This window comes from Ailuropoda melanoleuca, chromosome X, assembly GCF_002007445.2.
Source record: "Ailuropoda melanoleuca isolate Jingjing chromosome X, ASM200744v2, whole genome shotgun sequence".
NCBI lineage: Eukaryota > Metazoa > Chordata > Mammalia > Carnivora > Ursidae > Ailuropoda > Ailuropoda melanoleuca.
Window position 1 is genome coordinate 42,113,474 of NC_048238.1, and position 19,906 is coordinate 42,133,379.

The 19,906-nt window shown below is 43.0% G+C and overlaps 1 protein-coding gene across 4 annotated transcripts in view; it reads left to right on the forward strand.

Annotated features, from left to right (window-relative positions):
• Positions 1–19,906, forward strand: part of CLCN5 (chloride voltage-gated channel 5) — a 154,255-nt gene that overhangs the window by 118,383 nt on the left and 15,966 nt on the right. For 3 of the 4 annotated variants that reach the window (XM_002917742.4, XM_034648969.1, XM_034648970.1), the window contains 3 exons: positions 12,751–12,902; positions 15,477–15,576; positions 18,920–19,107. In XM_002917742.4, coding sequence (XP_002917788.2) covers positions 12,751–12,902; positions 15,477–15,576; positions 18,920–19,107 — 440 coding nt within the window. Of the gene's footprint in view, positions 1–12,750; positions 12,903–13,338; positions 13,558–15,476; positions 15,577–18,919; positions 19,108–19,906 lie in introns of those variants that run through there. The other variant, XM_034648971.1, reaches the window with a different exon arrangement.

A 19,906-nucleotide genomic window follows, 5' to 3' on the forward strand; every position in this document is an offset into this window, starting at 1 on the left:
AAGGAGTCCTGGTACCCTTTAGTAGGGAATGGTATTAGAAACGAAGGTATGGGCAGTAGGTGTGCTCATTTCTACTGGGGCGTTGTTGCTTTAGGCACTCTCAACCACTCAGTAAAAAAATATATGTGTATGTGTACCGACCTGTATCTACATTAAGCTAAACACGAGATCATACCCATGTCTGATTCTGCTCCATTGACACATGGATCATTCTAGCCTCCTCCCGTGGCTTGTTTGTAACCTCCCATTCCAGGTAGTGAGAAACTTGGCTCCCACCATCCACCATCCATTATTTAACTGTTCTCTTCCAGTGTACATGTATGGTGCTTGCTTTCTTTTTTTTTAAATCTTTTTTTTTAAAGATTTTTTTATTTGTGTGAGAGAGAATAGAGTGGGAGAGAGCGAGAGCGCAGAAGCTGGGGGGAGGGACCCTGAGCAGGAAGCCCAATGTGGAGCTCCATCCCAGGACCCTGGGATCATGACCTGAGCTGAAGGCAGACACTTAACCACTTAACCAGCTAAGCCACCCAGGTGCCCCCATGTATGGTGCTTTCAAATCGTTAACCCTTACCTTCCATGAGAAACTACATTTTTAGCTAGAATATAGTACTTACACACAATTTTTTCGCCTTTAGTCTTACACACTCCACTCAGTTCTAGTTTCTTGGACCAGCACCTTTTTCCTCTATACCCCCTTCCGTGAAGCTGTTTTGCAAATTTGCAATATAGATTATTCTGTCACATTCTGCATTTCATCTTGGGGTTTAAAAAAAACCTTGCATACTTTAAGGTCCATTGTGCTATAAAGTTCCATGGATTTTGACAAATGCATAGCAACAGGTATCCACTATTATAGTGTCATGTAGAATAATTTCACTGCCCTAAAACAAATCCCCTGTGCTTTACCTCTTCAGCCACCTCTCTTCTGAGCCCCTGGCAACTACCAGTCTGTTTTTCATCTCCATCAATTTGCTTTTCCCAGGATGTCAGTAAATGGAATCATACAGTCAGTAGGCTTTTCAGATTGGCTCCATTCACCCAGCGATATTCAGTTAAGGTTCTTCCGAGTCTTTGTGTGTATTGAACTCTCACTCCTTTTCATTACTGAATAGTATTCCATTGTCTGGATAGATGGCAGTTTGTCCATTCACCTATCTACTGATGGAGATCTTGATTTCTTCCAGCTTTTGGCAATTATGACCAAAGCTACTATAAACATCTGTGTGCAGGTTTTCGTGCAGGTGTAAGTTTTCAAGTCAGTTGGGTAGATATATCAGTGTGTAATTGCCATATTATGTGGTAAGACTATGTTTAGTTTTGTAAGAAATTGTCAAACTGCCTTCCGAAGTGGCTGTACCATTTTGTATTCCTACCAGGAATGAATGAGAGTTCCTGTTACTCCACATCTGAATGATTGGTGTTGTCAGTGTTTTAGATTTTAGCCATTCTAATAGGTAGGTAGTGGTATCTCATTTTTAAAAAAGATTTTATTTATGTATTAGAGTGTGTGAGCACAAGTGTGGGGAGGAGCCGAGGGAGAGGGAGAAGGAGACTCCCCACTGGGCAGGGAGCCCGACATGGGGTTCAATCCTAGGACCCCGGAATCAAGACCTGAGCCTATGGCAGATGCTTAGCCGACTGAGCCACCCAGGCGCCCCTCACTGTTGTTTTAATTTGCATTTCTCTAATGACAATGATGATGAACATCTTTATGTTTGCTCTTTGCCGTCTGTGTATCTTCTTTGATGAGGTTTAGTCCTTTTTTTTAAAAAAGATTTTATTTATTTATTTGACAGAGGGAGAGACAGCCAGCGAGAGAGGGAACACAAGCAGGGGGAGTGGGAGAGGAAGAAGCAGGCTTCCAGCAGAGCAGGGAGCCCGACGCGGGGCTGGATCCCACGACCCTGGGATCACGCCCTGAGCCAAAGGCAGATGCTTAACAACTGAGCCACCCAGGCATCCCAGGTTTAGGTCTTTTGATTTTAGATCTTTCTTCTTTTCTAATATATGAACCTAATGCTATGGATTTCTCTCTAAGCACTGCTTTTGCTGCATCCGACAGATTTTGATATTGTATTTTCATTTTCATTTGCTTCAAAATAGTTGTAATTTGTCTTGAGACTTGTTTGGCCCATGGGTTACTTAAAAATGTGTTCTTTAATTTCCAGGTAATGAGGCATTTCCCAGCTATTTTTTAAAATTGGTTTCTAGTTTGATTCCATTGTGAATTTATGGTAAAGTGGCCACACATTGGGCTGTTTAATGGATGGTGTAACCGTCTGTGCCAGAGGGCTAAAATTTTGTAGTGTCCTTGTTTGTTTTTTTGTTTCTTAAGATTTTATTTATTTGAGAGAAAGAAAGTGAGAGACAGCATGAGCAGAGGGGTGAGGGGCAGAGGGAGAGGGAGAAGCAGACTCCCCACTGAGCAGGGAGCCTGATGATGTGATGATGCGGGACTTGATCCCAGGACCCTGAGATCATAACCTGAGCTGAAGGCAGACGCTTCACTGACTGAGCCACCCAGGTGTCTCCTGTAGCATCCTTGTTTTTGTGTCACCTCTTGATTTTGAGTTTCCTTTAAGTGCAGCTTGTTGAGAGAGATTCTGTGGCGCAGTTCTTTCAGCTGCAATCCACTGTCATTACACTGGAGCCCTCTTGGCCTCGTGGTAAGGTATGTAGGAGCAGGTCATTTTATAATTTTCTGTGAAATCTCCGTGTCTGTTGGGCCTGTGTCTTATGGCTGTGACCTTCACATGGTTTTGTCCAGTGGTACAGTTTTTGTTTTCCCTGCCGCATACTTCTGTTCTGACCACAGCATTGCCAATCCATTTCCTGGAAGCCCCGGCCCCTTTTGACTACACTTTTTTTTTTCCTTTGGGTGAGACAAAAAGGCGGTTGGGGTGGGGGGTGTAGAGAGGTGGGGGGGTAGGGGGTTGTGTGCACCCGTGTCTGCTGGAGTGAGAGGAATGCCCTTCCCCCAGTGGGGGTAAGGCTAAGGCGAAGTATTTCCCCCTGGAACATAGGCCTTTGTTATAGAGAAAGCTCCAGGGAATTTCACAATGATTACTCTTCCCCTCCCCTGGTCAGAGCCAGGAGGGATCTTTCTCTTATCTTCCCTGTGAGAACTTGGTCGGGTTCCTGGAGGTAGAGCCCATAGGCGTGCAAGCTTCAGAAGTTTCTCTCTCTCACGCAAATCTGCACTCAGCCTCCAGCAGTTCGTCAGCGCTGCCTTTCAGGTGTGTCTGCAGCAGTTTGTGGTTCAGTTGGTCTTTACTTCAGGTGAGCAGTCTCTTTGTGTCTTTTTGGATAAACCCTTCTCTGCAGATTTGGCCATTGCGCTTTCCCCCTGCAACCCTCATTCTCAGGCAGGTCCGTGAAAAGCTCGTGACTTTTAATCTGTCCAGCTTTTTCTTGTACTGGTGGGAGTGACAACTTCTAAGCTCTTCACTTGGCACAGCTGAATCTGGAAGCTCCGCATGTGTTTTTCAGTCAGTGGAACCACTTTGGTCCCCTCTTGAAGGAAAAAAAAAATATGTAGAGGCCCTTTGTCAGTACTATAAATCCAGAGCGGATTATTTTTAACCTTACCTTCTTCCAGTTTACAGCATGGGGTAAAGGGCTGCTGTAAAATTTCAGGAGTGCATGTGAGATGTTTCTGGAGTCTGTGGCTAGCAGCTACTCCACAGATCCGGTAGCTGTATTGGTAGAGCTCTGGTTAGCCATATGCCAGAAGCATTGGGTCACAGGTTGTCGTTATACTTCGCTCATGAGCTGAGTCTTACTTTTCTTTTCTAAGGATCAGTAGTGCCATTTTATGATCCTGCCAGAAGAGTGTTCTCAGATAACTAGGCAATCAAAATACCATTTGGAATTTTTCAAAGCTTAAGATCTTCTCAAGTCATTCAGCACAATGTATGAGTGACCAAAAAAAAAAAAATCATCGCTAAAATGATAGAATATCAGAGTTGGAAGGGACCTTAAAAATCATACTTGCTGATCCTCCCTCATTTTACAGACGGAGAACCTGAAAGCCACAGAGATTAAGGCAATTGCCCAAGGTGATAAAACTTGTGATTTGTGGAGCGAGGGTTAGAATCTTTGCCTTCTCACTGCTGGACAACAGGGCCTAAGGCAAAGCCTTTCTTCCCATTGCCTTTCATTTAAAAACTTCATAAGCCATCTTCCTCTGGGTGCTTTCCTCCTGGTGTTCTCCAAATCACTGTCACCTGCTTCATTTCTAAAGACTCCAGTGGTCTGCCTCTCAGAATGAAAGTCTGCCCTTTGAAATGTCCTGTCTCTGCTGTTCTAGCTGTGCTATCATTTTTTTTTTTGGTCATTATTTTTCTTTTCAGAAACACCACGTAACACATAGATAGACCTCACTATTAAAGATTCAAACAATGCACATGTATATAAAATGTGAAAGACCCCCCCCGTACTTCCCACTCCAGAGATAACTGCTAAAAATAATTCAATGTGACTCTTTCAGTTCTTTTCCTCTCCAGTTAGCACATACACACACACTTTTTAAAACATTCTACTTAACTATTTTGTGACTTGCTTTTTTCACATGTGTTTGAGGGATTTTTCTATTTTAATTCACAAGAGTCTACTTCTTCCCTTATGCTGTTCCCCCATTACTGGACTCTTCCATTTCCAGGTTTTTGCTACTACTAACAGTTCTGCAGTGAATAATGTACACACATTGGTGTGCCCAGATATGTGTGTTTAAGAGCAATTCTTAGATTTTATATCTATAGCCTCATTATTTCTGTCCGTGACATCACGCTGTTTTCCTGAGTCCACGAAGAATCTCCTAACTGGTATTTCCTCTGCAAGTTTTTGCCCCTGCCAAAGAATAATTGCTAATCTCTTGTCCCCAGCTTCCTTCTGGAGATTAATAGAGAGAAACCAACACAGACTTAGGACAGAAGAAGCAGAGAACCGCTGTTTCTGAAACAGTAATTACAAGTTACTACACAGGACTGTGCTAGCCAGGAGGTTTCCCAACCCTGGGGTATGTTATGTGCATTTTAGGGCAGCGTCTCCCCACCCATGACATTCCCCAGTCCCTTTGTCAATCTCATAAATGTGTAAATTTGAGAAGAAAGGAATGAAGAGCAAGTAATGGAGCTGAGGGAGGTTTTGCTTTCGTGGACAGCCCCCTCGGCCACTTTGTCAAATCTAGCCTCCCTGCTTCCAGTTCTCCATGGATTTTTGTGGCATTCTAGTCCAGCGGGAGCCTGCCGACACCAAGCTATAAACCCACATGCCATTTCTCCCACATTTGGTAACTCTGGTAGTTAGCACCCTGGCTCCAGTGGTAATGAAAGTGGGTTGGGTTGGGTTGGGAACTTCTAGATTAGAGCAGATGCTGGGAGTAGGAGGCATAAAAGTCATGCCCCCACGCAAATGTCTACAACCCAGTGGGGAAAGAGCTGTATCCATTGGGAAATGGGTAGTCCAAAGGTGGTCTTAGAATCTAGATTCTTTTTTTTTTTTTTTTAAAGATTTTATTTATTTATTCGACAGAGATAGAGACAGCCAGCGAGAGAGGGAACACAAGCAGGGGGAGTGGGAGAGGAAGGAGCAGGCTCACAGCAGAGGAGCCTGATGTGGGGCTCGATCCCATAACGCCGGGATCACGCCCTGAGCCGAAGGCAGACGCTTAACCGCTGTGCCACCCAGGCGCCCCAGAATCTAGATTCTTCCTTGTCTTCAAAGACTTTTCCCTAGCCCTAACATGCCTCATCTTCCTGTATACTTCTCAGAATCTTCAAACTTCACTTAGTAGATTTGTTGCTGTTTTTGCAGTCCCATTACCCTCATCTCTCACCACCTCTTATTTTCTAATATATATTTTTAAAGATTTTATTTATTTGTCAGAGAGAGAGAGCGCACAAGCTGGGGGAGCAGCAGGCAGAGAGAGAAGGAGGCTCCCCCTGAGCAAGGAGCCCAATGTGAGATTCGATCCCAGGACCCTGGGATCATGACCTGAGCGGAAGGCAGACACTTCACTGACAAAGCCACCCAGGCCCCCCTCACCATGACCTCTTATTTTGTCTAGCTTTCAGCAGAGTTGGGATAGAGAGCTTCCTCTTTGTTGTCCTTCCTGCCTCTTAGACAACTTCAAGTTTTAACCTCCTGTGAACGGAAACCAAAGAAGTCAATCCTGAAATGAAACGTATGCAAACTAACACAGGCACTGACCAGTCAGACTGGATGCCACACGTAGCACTAGGCAGTCACCTGGGGCCTCCTCATGTTCCAGCTGCTGAAGCATGGGAACGTTCAGGAGCTTTCTAGGGGATGGTTGGCGGGGAAGAGTCCTCAGGAAAAGGTAGTTATTTTTCTATAGCTCTAGAGGTATTTCAGTATTTATCAACCAGTGTGGCTGTACAGATGGGTATCAGTGGAAAGTCTCCTTGAGTACTGTCCCAGGGGCCAAACTAAGTGTGTTAAAGCATGACATGGTCCTGTGATACTCTCCAGGGCTTAGATGGGAGAGCTACTCCAGCCCCTGGGTCTGGGTAAGCAGGAAAGCAAACTAGAAGTGAAATGGAGGCACAAGTTGATAGAAAGGTGCTAAAAGTATTGATTAATTATTGGGGCTTTAACTGTAATGCAGTCTCAGACCTAGGGATGAATGGAATGCGGAAGGGTCCATAACTTTCTGGGAGATCTAGAGTGGATGAGCCAATGAAAGAAGGGAAGGGGCTGCAGGTATGGAAGTGAGAAATGGCGTACTATAGGCTCTTAGTACATGCCGTTGAATGAGGGTAAAATTTAAATAACCACATGAGTATCTGCTGACGTATGCTAGGTAGAGTGTTGAATTTTTTGTATGTGTCATTTCAGCCTTGCAAGCATACAATATATCCCTGTAAAAACTGAAATACATTTTAAAAAATGGGACATTTTTCGGGTCCTGTGAGACATACCAAGAGCCCTGCCCCATTTCTCTGACGTTTGTTTCTTTCTTGTGGCTGCTGCCAATGAGTGAGCCCTCTGGCAGCTGCCGTATTACTAAAGCAGTATTCCAGGGTCTGTGCACGAGGGTTCTTTCTATCCTCTTTCCCCTTGTGTTTTTGTTAGTGTTTAACTAGTTCACTTAATCAGTTACTGTTCAGCCCCCCAGGTAAATTTCTAGTGGCACATTGGTTAGGGATTGAAATAAACATGACTCTCAAATTGGAATTTCTTTTCTTGTATTTTACGGGGTTGTCTAGTTTCAAGCGTCATGTGATTTTTAGGAAAAAAAAATTAGAACGTAGTTTCCGTAAAAAGAAAGGAGCTAAATGCATTCGTTTATATGCCTCCTCATTCAAGCAGTGTGTTTCTAAAGACCCATTGTTAAGTTTTTAGACCTAAGTGTAACCTACCAGGAAAGCTGTTTAAATGTTGACTTTTTTTCTGACTAGTTTTCTCGACTTTTTTTCCCAGACTCAAGTGGTGCAAATTACCCTTTAGGGGCTTTTAAAAAATTATTTAAATTGAGATCTAATTGTACTTTAACTTGAATCATTTTCCTACTAGAGTATTAAATTGTTTTATATGTAACTTAGAGCACACTGTGCCTTCAAAACTTACTTGGGTTAAGTTTTACCTTTTTTTGGTATGGAACCAAAAATCTAGACTTATTTAAGTGCCTCAATATGACATTTAGGGTCCTTGTTTAATTTTATTCTTCCTTCCTCAGCAGAGAATTTACACACCAGAAGCTTAACTCTTAATACGTTGTTTTTTGAAAAGCCCTTTTGCATTTTGTGACTTTCTTTGTACCTCAGTAGTTGGTCCCGAATGGGCTAATCTCTGCTGCCATTCTTGACAACTAAGTTTTATAAATTTACCATTTCTTTCTAGTAAGTTAAAAAAAAATGCTAAGAAAAGAAACCAGCCGGATGTGGTGTATGACCCACAGTTTAAGCTATTTGTCATCCAGTCAGATACAGGTACATCCGTGAGAGAGTGGAAACAATTCAATCCCTCTTGTTGATGAAACTGAAAATAGTTGTAATATTATTGTTGTCATTATTATTATGCACTTTTAAGTATTTTATTTGTCCTAGTCTAAAAATTATGATGGATATTTAAGAATTCCGGGTCTACACTTGTGCCAAATGCCCATTAAGTGGCCTTCCTCTGCTGAAAGGTTTAAAAATGAATATAACACTGTATGTTAACTACACTGGAATTAAAATTTTAAAAAACAACATTGTTATAGGAGCCACTGACATTTTAGAAATCAGAAGGTGATCTGATCACATCTGTGTTCCAGAAACATTACTCTGCTTGTCCCCAAATGTTAACTATACTATTGGGTTTTAATCATAGGCTGCATTACAAATTGATAAGCATTTGTTGGTCTTACTTTCACAATAATATCAATTGACCTACGCCTGGCAGTCTGTATCAGAACATATGCTAGAGATTATAAATTTGGCAGAAAGGGGAATTGTTAATTAAATTAAATCTCATTTTGGTATAAGGACTGCATCATAGCTACTAGACCTAGTTTTCAAAAGAAATAAATTTACATGAAATAATAAAGTCCCTCCTCTAGAAGCACTGCTGTAACATTTGAAAAACGCATGAACTTACATCAGCAGTTATTTTAACACGGTACCAGTCCTACAATTCAGTCACTGTACATTGAAGAACTATACATTTTATAAATACCAAAACATATAGTATCTTGAAGTGTAAGGTCATCTAGTGAGATAACATAAATCTTATTAGATACTGTAAGTGAATTCCACGGTTACCTTCAGAAACTACAGGTAGGACCCTATTTAATAAAGAATGATTTTGAAGGAGGCTTATGAGTTTGGGCATGTTATTCTCTTTGAGTAAGATAGACACAATTTTCTAAAAGTACAGTTGTATAACACAGTCACCCACAAATTACTTTTGCAGTTCATTTTGATTCTTCTCATTAATGCTAGTTGAGTTCATCAAGAGACTGAGATGTTATGATAATGATGGACTGGACCCAAAGTGCACAGGCTTCACAAAGTCCCTCGCATTTCATAAGGTTTTGTTGTATTAACATTTCAGGATGCATCGGGCCCTAAGAAGTGATGAGAGGGATCACAACATTTCAGAGCCCTACATAGGTCTGATTATTGGAGCACACTGACTGGATTAATGTTTTTTTTTTTAAAGATTTTATTTATTTATTCGACAGAGATAGAGACAGCCAGCGAGAGAGGGAACACAAGCAGGGGGAGTGGGAGAGGAAGAAGCAGGCTCATAGCGGAGGAGCCTGATGTGGGGCTCGATGCCATAACGCTGGGATCACGCCCTGAGCCAAAGGCAGACGCTTAACTGCTGTGCCACCCAGGCGCCCCCTGGATTAATGTTTAACAGCAGCTGTCCTGCGGATTCACTGAGGAAGTTGAGAGATGGCTATTTCATTCTCTTTTACTCTACTGGCCTTATTGCCCTGTTAATTAAGACCTGCTGAAGAATAGCCTTAGGAATAGGGCCTGGGAGGGGAGAGCCTTTTAAATAATGCAAATGTAATAGCAAATTTATTTTCACAGCTGAAATAGCTAGTTTTACCCAATGTGGATTAGTGAGATCAGATTTAATGTTGCTTTCTGGGTAGAGAACTAATACTAAGAAACAACTCATTTTCTTGACTGTAATCTGAGCTTTTAAGTTGCTAGGTGCTGGTAAAGAGCTGAGCTTGTTTGGTAAGTTCACGTGCAGTTCTGTTTTCATAGTTTTCTCTAACTATGATGTATACACACTAAGACATAGAACATATGCATTCAGTTTAAAGAATGATTATCACGTGGACACTCAGGTAACTAGGGCTCAGATCAAGACAAATTACCAGCATTCCGGGAGCCCCACCCTCACCACGTGCTCCATCCAGAAGGCGACCCCCCTCTCTCCTCTGGGGAGCTACCGCCTTTACTTTTCTCACTTTCTGGCTTCTCTTTGTAATGTGTCAGCTTACATTTGCACCCTAAAATGACGTAATTTAGGTTTGCCTGGTTTCGAACTTACACGGATAGAGGCGCGTCATGTGCCCCCGTGTCTGGCATCTTTCACTCAGCGTCACCTGTCTGAGATTTTCTCCATGATTTTGCTCTCCAGGGCATTTTCTTTAAAAAGCCTTTTCTGTACTTGCCCCTCTCCCTTTTTTACTTAGGATCCCTGTAACTCTTCTAAATGCTCTCAGATACTCCTACTTTGCCTCCTTGGATTTTCTGCTAACTAAGGTCTAAAGGCTGAAACTTGTCTGGACCCCGGTTTTGTGAGCTGACCTGGCCGCCCCAGTTTAATGGCATTCGTTTAGCTGAGACTACATCTTTAAGGCGTCTGTGCTCAGTTAAAAATCTTCCTTTCTCCAAGGCTGGTCCAAGGGTCTGGTCACGTGACTCCACCAGTGACATCACATTCTGACCGCCGGGGAACACTGGTGGTGCTTTAGGTGGCATTTGTTCCTGCGAAAGGCAGAGAACGCAGCAAATGCCCTTCTAAAGCAGTGCTTCCCGGGGCTCCTTCTGTAAAGGCTCCGCAACCTAAATGACCAAATGCGGGCTGCCAAGGTTATTTCTTCCTTGAGGCAGAAAAAAAGAAAGCTGTGATTGAAGGTAAGCAGACTTGAGCCCAGCCCAGGACCGAAGTGTGACCCCAGGGAGAAGGGGATCTGGAGAATCACAAGCAGTCTGTTGTTGGCTTCTAATCACTGCCTGCTCTTTTCAGAGCTGCCTGACAATTTGTGTTTCTAACAGGAGACTATCTACAAAGAAGGATGATGCAGTGCTCATGTTACCTAGTGATGTAACAGGATTCTTTCTTTCCTCTTAGGAAGCTGTTGCAGATCTTCATTTGGTCTTAATGTCCTTAGAGCTGGGGGCCTCCTTTGATATATAGTGTAACCTTAGATAGCAGCTATTGGGTGCTTTTAAAAATCAGTTTCACAAAATCCTCTCTGAATTTCTCCTGGAAGGAGAGAGCTTAAATCAGAGCAAATTCATTTGGAGCATTAACCCGCTTTAAAAAGTAAATTTCTGGTAGTTTGGTGTCCTCTGATCTTGTCAGTATTTGTCTCGAGAATTTAAACAGCTTGTTTTTCTTTTCTTTTTTTGCCCCTCTCACCATACTTTATTTTCTCTCTGCCCTCCTTTCCTAGCTGGCTGTTTCCCTCCAAGGTCTCAAACACACAGCATTAATCTTTATCAGTATGCCACTGACACGATAGGAAATGCTGGGCTGGTGATTCAGCAGCCAACCATTTTACAGCCAGGTAGGCTTGAAGATATGGAAAGGACTTTGGTTAGGGGTTTTAAGATTAACTTGTTCCCCTCCTCCACTCCAGCCCCACCCCCCCACTCTCAATAGGATTTGGATTCTGCAGAGTGTTTCCTTTTAAATGTGTGTGTTGCTGGTGAAAGGTACGGCCAATGAGGTATTTGGAAGACTGACAGTTTGTAAATCAGGTACAGCTTGGGGGTTAATTCCCACTTCCCCTACGAAAGTGCTGAAGTTGTCTGTAGGAGTTGAGAGTGAAGATGGGGACGCAGATGGGGGGACCTGAGTGTCAGCTCAGGCCCACTTTGGCCTTCTGTGCAGAGGGATTCATCACCAAACAGTCTGGATAAAGCTTTGTCCCTGCCAAGGTTGACGCTGCAAATGGGAGCTTTGGCTGGTTGAGTTCATTGATAGCATTACTCTGCATTTTTCCTCAGCACGCATTTGCATAAATTCCTGAATACTGTTCTACATTTTGTGTTTAATAGAGAAATACTGTTTCACCAGAGGGTGGTGGAAATATTTGGAACAAGTTTGTCAAGCAGTACTAAGTAACTTTGTGTGTGTACAGCTCCAGAGTTTGAATACTTCTTTCTCATCCCCATGGTTTCGGCAAATAAGCTTTGATTCTGCTGATATTTATTGAACATCTTTCATATGTGTTAGACGCGAGAAGGCAATGATGACTTACATAGAGGGCTGCCCTCAAAGAGCTTCCGGTCTAGAAAGGAAGACAAAACATTTTGCCTAAGTGATTGTAATAGAAGCGCTGAAAGCAAAGCAGATAAAGGACTGCGGTTGGGCAAGTGGGTATGTTGCTTCCATTGAAGGATCAGGGAGGGACATTCCATAGCTGAGCTGTATACTGGTCTTTGAATCTCTACTTGTAGGTCTTAGACTGTTCTGACATACTCAGTAAAAGTTTCTACAAGCCCATTACATCAGGGATCAAAGTCTTCCACCTATTGAAGGGAAATATGTACATTCCAGCCAGCTTAACTCGTGAAGAAGCTGACATGCTTTCTTTGGAGTTCCCACTCAGGCAAAAGCCACCTCCCAGAATTGAATCACTGCCTTACACATGCAAAATGGTTTCTGATGTGGTATGTCTGCAAAGACCTTTGGCCCTTTGTCTCCCTTCCGTAAAAGAAACTGAAATACCTCAGCTGCTCTGCGCTCCCACATTTTGTTTCATAAATCCTTTCCCAGTACACTTCAACTCCTGTCATTTCTCCCTTTGTTCTGTCCTGCTCCTCTGTCCCTTTCCATTTATACTGCCTTAAGGCCCTCATCATTTTGTGCCTAGACCACAGACACCTCTAAATGTGATGGACGTTCCCATCAATGATTATATTGCTTTAACAGCACACCCTACCTGTAATCATCCCGTGCTTTAAGGACTCACCTTTTGGTACTCGGCAGGGAGGCATTAAGATGTCCGGAGTGTCTGAGGTCCTAATGTCTGTTTCCTGTTCAATACAGAGGACAAGTCATACAATGGTGGAGGAATAGGGTCTTCAAATAGGATGATGGACTTCTTGGAGGAGCCAATCCCTGGTGTGGGGACCTATGATGATTTCAACACAATTGACTGGGTGAGGGAGAAGTCTCGAGACCGGGATAGGCACCGAGAGGTAAGAATGAAGATGGTACGCGAGTTAAGCGTCAGGAAGCATGAGGGAAAGAGGTTGTAGATCCGTATTCTTGATATGTATGCTTTCCTTCAGCCCAGGACGTGGCTGAATCTGCTGTCTACTGGCAATGTAGACATTTTTTTAACTTATTTATTTATTTAACTTATTTATTTATTTAACTTAACTTTTATTTTTAGGGCACCTTGTGTATGATTTTAAAAAGAATTTGTATTTGAGGGTGACTTATCTTCCTATAGTGAGTAGTTGGAAAGGATCCCCGCTGCCCTGACGTGGGTGTAAGTGCCTGTGCAAAGAGGTGAAAACAAACTTGGTGGAGGGGAAGTACATTTCAGAGATCTTCTTCCTCGATCTCATTTCCCTTTTATGGTTTTCCCTGAAACAGGATTTTTAAAACTAAGAAAAGAAAGGGGGCTTCTTTCAAAGGAATAAAAGAAAAAAAATCTGAGAGCCCTGGTGTTTACTGAAGCCTACGGGTAAAGTCCTTGTGATTATGGCTCTTGTACAACCATAAAAGAAAATTCACGCATTGGATTCAAACCCGCAAGACCAATCAAATTCAAATTAAGGACATTAATTTAACGTGACAGGTGATAAGATGGCGCTCATGGCTCTGGCACAGATTCCTTTGAATTTGGTGAGAGAATTTCCTCACTTTTCTCTTTCCAGAGAGAAAACCTCTTAAAGCTTGTCTGCTAAGGTCTTTTGCCTTTTACTTGTTGCTGTGTATCATTTAAATCAGGGAAGCACGGTTTCTAGCTCCTCTCAGGGCCCCGCGGAGAGTTCCTTAGAAAGGGAGGGCCCTAGCCCCAGTGATCCAAATTCAGCGGGAGAAGCTCTGGTGAGACATTTCTTCAGCCAACCTTAGGCGTGGTTATTTTTTCTTTCTTACTATTTCTGCTCTGAGTCCAAATTTAAAATGTGGATTTTTTTAATAAAGATTTTTTTTTAAAGATTTTATTTATTTGACAGAGAGACAGCCAGTGAGAGAGGGAACACAAGCAGGGGGGGTGGGAGAGGAAGAAGCAGGCTCATAGCGGAGGAGCCTGATGTGGGACTCGATCCCGTAACGCCGGAATCACGCCTTGAGCCGAAGGCAGACGCTTAACCACTGTGCCACCCAGGCGCCCCTAAAATGTGGATTTTAAGTTGGTCCAACTCTCTCCCGAGTTCATGATTTCCTTCTCTCAGAGCCAGGCAAGTCTCCTGGGCAGTCAGGGGCAGATCGCTTTGTATTCTTAAGCCATTCCCATCTCCTGACTGGTTTTCTCATGATCACCTGAGCCTAGCAGTTAGGTTGTCCCTGGTAGGGGTTTTGAGAAATTCCTGTGTAATCCTTGGATTTGTGATCATCTCACATGAGTTTTCTATCCTAACTGAAATAGGGGATCTCTACAAAAACAGTCTGTTTTTTCATAAGGTTGCTGCTATTTGGGAACACGCACACATATTCTATCATATCAATTCATCAGGCAAGCTTTAGAATTTCTGCCATCTGTAATTCAGAGTTCAATTTGTCATCAGTTGCATATTCAGCATGTTATTTACATTGTGAAAGTCACCTGGGATATGACAGGGGCGTATTTCCCACTATCTGAAAATGGTTGCATCCGAGACACATGCCAATTAATAATAATTCAAAATCAATTAGAATGTGTTTATCAAGTGTTCAAAAGGGACCTCTTGTGTTAACTGTTCATCATCAGACTGGGAACACTGTCGCAGGAAAGCGTCACCTCATCTACTTTCAACACTAAAACTGGAAACTTGAAGTCACAGGTCGAAATGAATTTTTAAAATGCTTTTAAAATGTTTATAATAATTTATCATTATTTGTGATAGCGCTATAGATGAAGATGGGGTAATGAAGTCACAGTTTCAAGGATAAGAAATAGAGGTGCAGAGAAGGGGGAAGTGCCAGTGACAAAGCTGTCAGAATGCTTGGTTTGAAATGTGGGCACCAAAGGGTTAAATGGACAGAGCTAGGGCCTAAAAGGTAGACTTCTCTGCACCTCTCGATTAGCCTCACATATTCCCAGCAGGTTTTTGAAAATAAAGAGACACATCCCTGATACCATTTAGTATCTGTGATCAGTGCCGGAAGCAAGTCTTGGAACTTGCCTGACCTGGAGCATAGCCCTGGATAGGAAACCTCACGTTGTACTTTCACCACTCTAATAAGCCCGTGTTTGTTGATTGGAAAAACCTTCAACCTGTTTGCTGTGAGTCAAGAGACCATCCTTAGAATATCAGATGACTAGGGCAGACAGAGACAAATTGAGGTGATTCAGTATTAGCAGCTGAATGGGGGAACCCCTAAGGTACTTGGAGCCATTGCGATACTGCAGATAAAGGTGGGGTTCAGTAAGACAGGCTTCAGTAAACCCCCAAGTTCCCGATAAGGTTGGGTCAGCCCATGATTATTTGAGAAGTAGCCCCAGATTGGTCCCTATGCCTAATGAACAGATTTGTCTTTGTGTTTCTTTACTGTACATTTTAAGGAGAAAAGCCAAGTGTGTGTGTATAGTGTACCAATTTTTTCTCATGTCTCCCTAGATTACCAATAAAAGCAAAGAGTCGACATGGGCCTTAATTCACAGCGTGAGTGATGCTTTTTCTGGCTGGTTGTTGATGCTACTTATTGGGCTCTTATCAGGTATGGGAAACTATGTTTGTTTTCTAAACAAATCTCCTAAAATTGTGGTGTGCCCTTCCCCCAAGTCATGAACTGAGTTGAGTGCTGTGCTTTACTGTTTCCCTCATGGAATAAATTGCTGGTGGACATGGAGGAAGCTCAGTGTTCCCATCTGTACAGGGATACTAATACTTGCATCCCCTTCCTTAAATAAATGCGGTTAAATGGGGAAATTATCTAAATGCATTTGTATGCTATAAAATACTGTATCCATTTTAAGGCTCTATTAGCACTGCCTTCTAGTGATTGTCTTGAGGAAGAGTCCTTCTAATAGAGACAGTCAAGTTTTTTTTGTTGTTGTTAAAGATTTTATTTATTTGAGAGAGAGAGGAAGCACGAGCAGGGAAGGGGCAGAAGGAGAAGCAGACTCCCGGCTGAGTAGGGAGCCCAACGTGGTACTTAATCCCAGGACCCAGGACCCAGGGATCATGACCCAAGCTGAAGGTAGATGCTTAACTGACTGAGGCACCCAGGCGCCCCGAGACAATCAGTTTTTTTTTTTTAAACACAACTACATGGGGTCTACAAGAGGAGATAGAGAACTTCCTGGGAGCTTTTTGTAGCTATTTCTTAAACATCTGCTGTCTCATTTGGTGGTGAAGAGCATGATAGAAGATATGGCGCATATACCTTCAAGAAACTTACAATCTCATTCTTTCATGCTGGCCGATGAGTGGGATGGTACTACCTTTTCCTGTCATCTCCGTCAACCTCGCAAGCCACTCCAAATAATGCAGTCTAACTAGGAATAGTGCACTTGCTATGGCCATACAGCTTTAAAGCAAGCTCCCAAGCAGGCTTCCCCTCCCACCGGGGAAGCAGAAAGCCGAGAATACCTGGCAGAGATGCTAAGGGTTGTATCCTTATGGCATTAAAAGATGGGCCTAGGAAGATCTGGAATATTGAGCTGAAACAGAAGTTAGGGGGGAAACCTGGAGGTAGATGGGATAAAATGTCCGTTAGCATGGGCTCTCCTTTGCGGCTCCTGGGACTTGAATCCCAGTCCCACCACTTGCTAGTTTTGTGACTTTTGGCAAGTTTCTTAAGCCTTGGGAGATCTAGTTTACTGGTTTGTAAAATGGGGCTCGTAAGAGTACGTGTAGTCCATGTTTGCTGTGAGGACAGGATAGTAGGTAGATGAGATTTAGTGCGGGCAGTGCTCAGCGCGGTGCCCACAGTTGTTAACAACACTGTTGCTGCTGTCACCTAAGAAGATTTACGAGCCATGGGGCATAAGATGATTGCTACAAATAAAGGCTCAGCCTTTATTTGGGTTTTCAAAGGTTATCTAGGGAAGGGTTCAGCAATGTTTTTTGGTAAAGTGCCAGATGGTGAATATTTTAGAATTTGTGGCCCAGATGCTCTCTGTAGGGCAAAAGCAGCCGTAGACAACAGGTAAAGACAGGAGCATGGCTGAGACCAAGCAAAGCTTTATTTACAAGCATAGAGGCAGATTTGACCCCTGGGCCGTAGTTTGCCAACGTGTGGTCTAGGGTGTTAATGCTACTCCTTCTGGCTCGCATGGGAGAGAGAACATGGTCTGGCCAGTTTCGAGTTGGCTAATGATAGAGCGAGTGGTCTGTAATGCTAAGTATTGCAGAGAGGCTGAAGGGAAGGAAGAGGGCTGAGAAAAGATTATATAGTTTAGCAGTTCCTAGGATACCAGTGACCCTGGAAAACTATCTCATAAATATTAGGAGTCGGATTTCAAGGGGAAGCAACCAGTGTAGAAGTTTGGAAGCTATTTGGTGGCCATCGGAAGGAGAGAAGGGACAGAAGCTTGGGATGGTCACAAGGACAGGGGAAAGCATTTTTTTCTAAAGATGGTAAGGGAAACCTGATAAAATTTGTAACCAGGGAAGAAGGAGCCCAATGGGAGAAAGAAGGAGAAATAGCAGGGAAAGGGAGGATAGGATTTGAGGGTGCTGGCATTAGGTAGAATAAGACAGGCTCACATGAAACAACCAGAGGACAAGCCAAACTCTGTTAACACATGTTAATTTTCTGCATCTGGGCAATAGGTGCAGTAAGAGTTAGAAGGCGGAGAAGGCAGAGAAGGCGGGCGTGGCTGAGAGGAGGTGTCAAACAAGGTGTTAGATTTGACTAGGTTATTCAAGTATGTAAATAACCTCTGTTAATACTTTTAGCACCTACCCAAACATGCACATGACATGGCCTCTAGCCTGTTGGAATGTAGGCGTAATATCCTTAACTTTTTAATGTATTTCTTGTCACTAGGTGGCCAGTGAATATTTTTCTTTCCCTCGTACACACAGGGCATTTTGTTTTTAAGCATCGCAGAGCAACAATAGAAGCAGTGTGTCTGAATGCAGGAACAGTCTGGGAATTCAGGGGCTGTGAATTTTATGATGTCTTTGCTATTTCCCTAAAGCATGATTCTAGACCATTTCATTTCTTTATGCCAGAGTTTCTTCATCTGGACGACAGAAATGATGAGAAGGCCAGAATCGAAAGGACTCTAACGATCTTAACCAGTCTATTAGCCATAGCACATAATTCCCCATTCACTATTCATTTTCTCATACTTGCCTTTGGTGGCTGTTCTGCCAATAATATTGTTTGCTCCTTTTTCACTAAGAAAACTTGAGGATGTTCACGTCCGAGGCTCAGGAGGCTTCGACATGTATGTAGCTTCATGTAACTTTCCATGTGCGTTGCACTTTGTGCTTTTTCAAATTCATTTCCCTCAACCTCGAGTGCCTTCCTGCCATGGCACAGGTTCCTTCGTCCATGGAGCAAGATCGATCGCTAACAAGGCTGAGCTCTCCTCTCTGTAGGCTTCGTCAGCTCCCTTCCCGCAGCCGTCTCAAACAAAGATCATATAAGAGTCTTCAAGGCAGGCAGTTCACATCTTCTCAGTCTAATGTAAATAGTGAGAATAAGATGATCTTTAAAAACTTCACTGTCTTCGGGGATTGGTATCCATCAACTGTGAGGCAAAGCGGAGTCTTGGCCACGTACATCAGCTAAAAGGCAAATCCACTCACCCCTTGCTCCCACCCAATCACTTCGCCCTCCCCCAAGCTCCCCCTGTGTAGAAATTCTACAGACATGGTGTTCAATGCAGACAATGTTTTGTGGGTTTTTTTTTTTACCCCCTCTTGAATAGGCATCTGATGACAGGCAAAATTTATTGGAGGTGATAGGTGGAAATCAAGCAGACAGACCGTCAGAAAGAGGTTGCAGGGGGAGCCGGAAAGCTTATGGCTTGTCCTGTATTTTGCTCTCTTTTCCCTCGTTTTCTCTGACAACTTTGGCCTTCCCTTCCCTCACCTCAAATCAGGTTCCTTAGCTGGCTTGATAGATATCTCTGCTCATTGGATGACAGACTTAAAAGAAGGCATATGCACTGAGGGATTCTGGTTTAACCATGAGCACTGTTGCTGGAACTCCGACCACGTCACCTTCGAAGACAGAGACAAATGCCCAGAGTGGAACAGCTGGTCCCAGCTTATCATCAGCACGGATGAGGTAACGTGTTGTGAAGATTTCCAAACCTCTGACTGTTATTCTTACACTGACTGAATTTCTTATACTGTACTCATGGCACTGTGGAATGCACCCCTATTTTCCTCTTCATGGAAAGGGGAGCCAGTGCCAGCTGCCTTTGTGGTTTAAGTGTGGCCCTATTTCCCTTGATCCTGCCATGTGGAATCCTTTGATGCTTACACAGTGACTTAACGTTTTTGCTTGTTGTAAACAGTCCCGGTGTCTCTCCTTAGCTGTTAGTGCGCAGTGTGATTGAATCTGTCTTTCTCTAATAGTTTCAGTAAAAATGTCAGAATCAGCCAACAGGGATGCTATAATTTCTAACAAAGTCAGAGTGGGTTAAAAATGTGTCTATTGTATACACTTCAAAAGTAATTTTCCCCTGAGCGTTGCATTAGGACATTAAAATAAATTAGGATACATTCCATATGAAAATAATAGAAACGCAGGAATAAAATTGCCCATAGCCTTCTTTGGAGATTAATATCCTAGCCGATATTTTTCAATGTAAAAGTAACTTTGTTTTTCAGTTCCTTCCCTTTCTATTACTGCTCGGGCTGTTTGTTAGATCTCTCCCACTAAAAACAAAAACACACAAGACAGAATAAAACAACTCTCAGTTCCCAGTTCCACTGTGGCTTCCACCAACCTAAACAGGTACCATCTCAGCTCACTGCTCATTTATTCTGTTTGACTGAGACAAGGCTAGGATATGTATTTATACATTTAAAATGCATGTTTATTCCTACTTTGGTCCACAGACAATTTGAAATGGGATGTG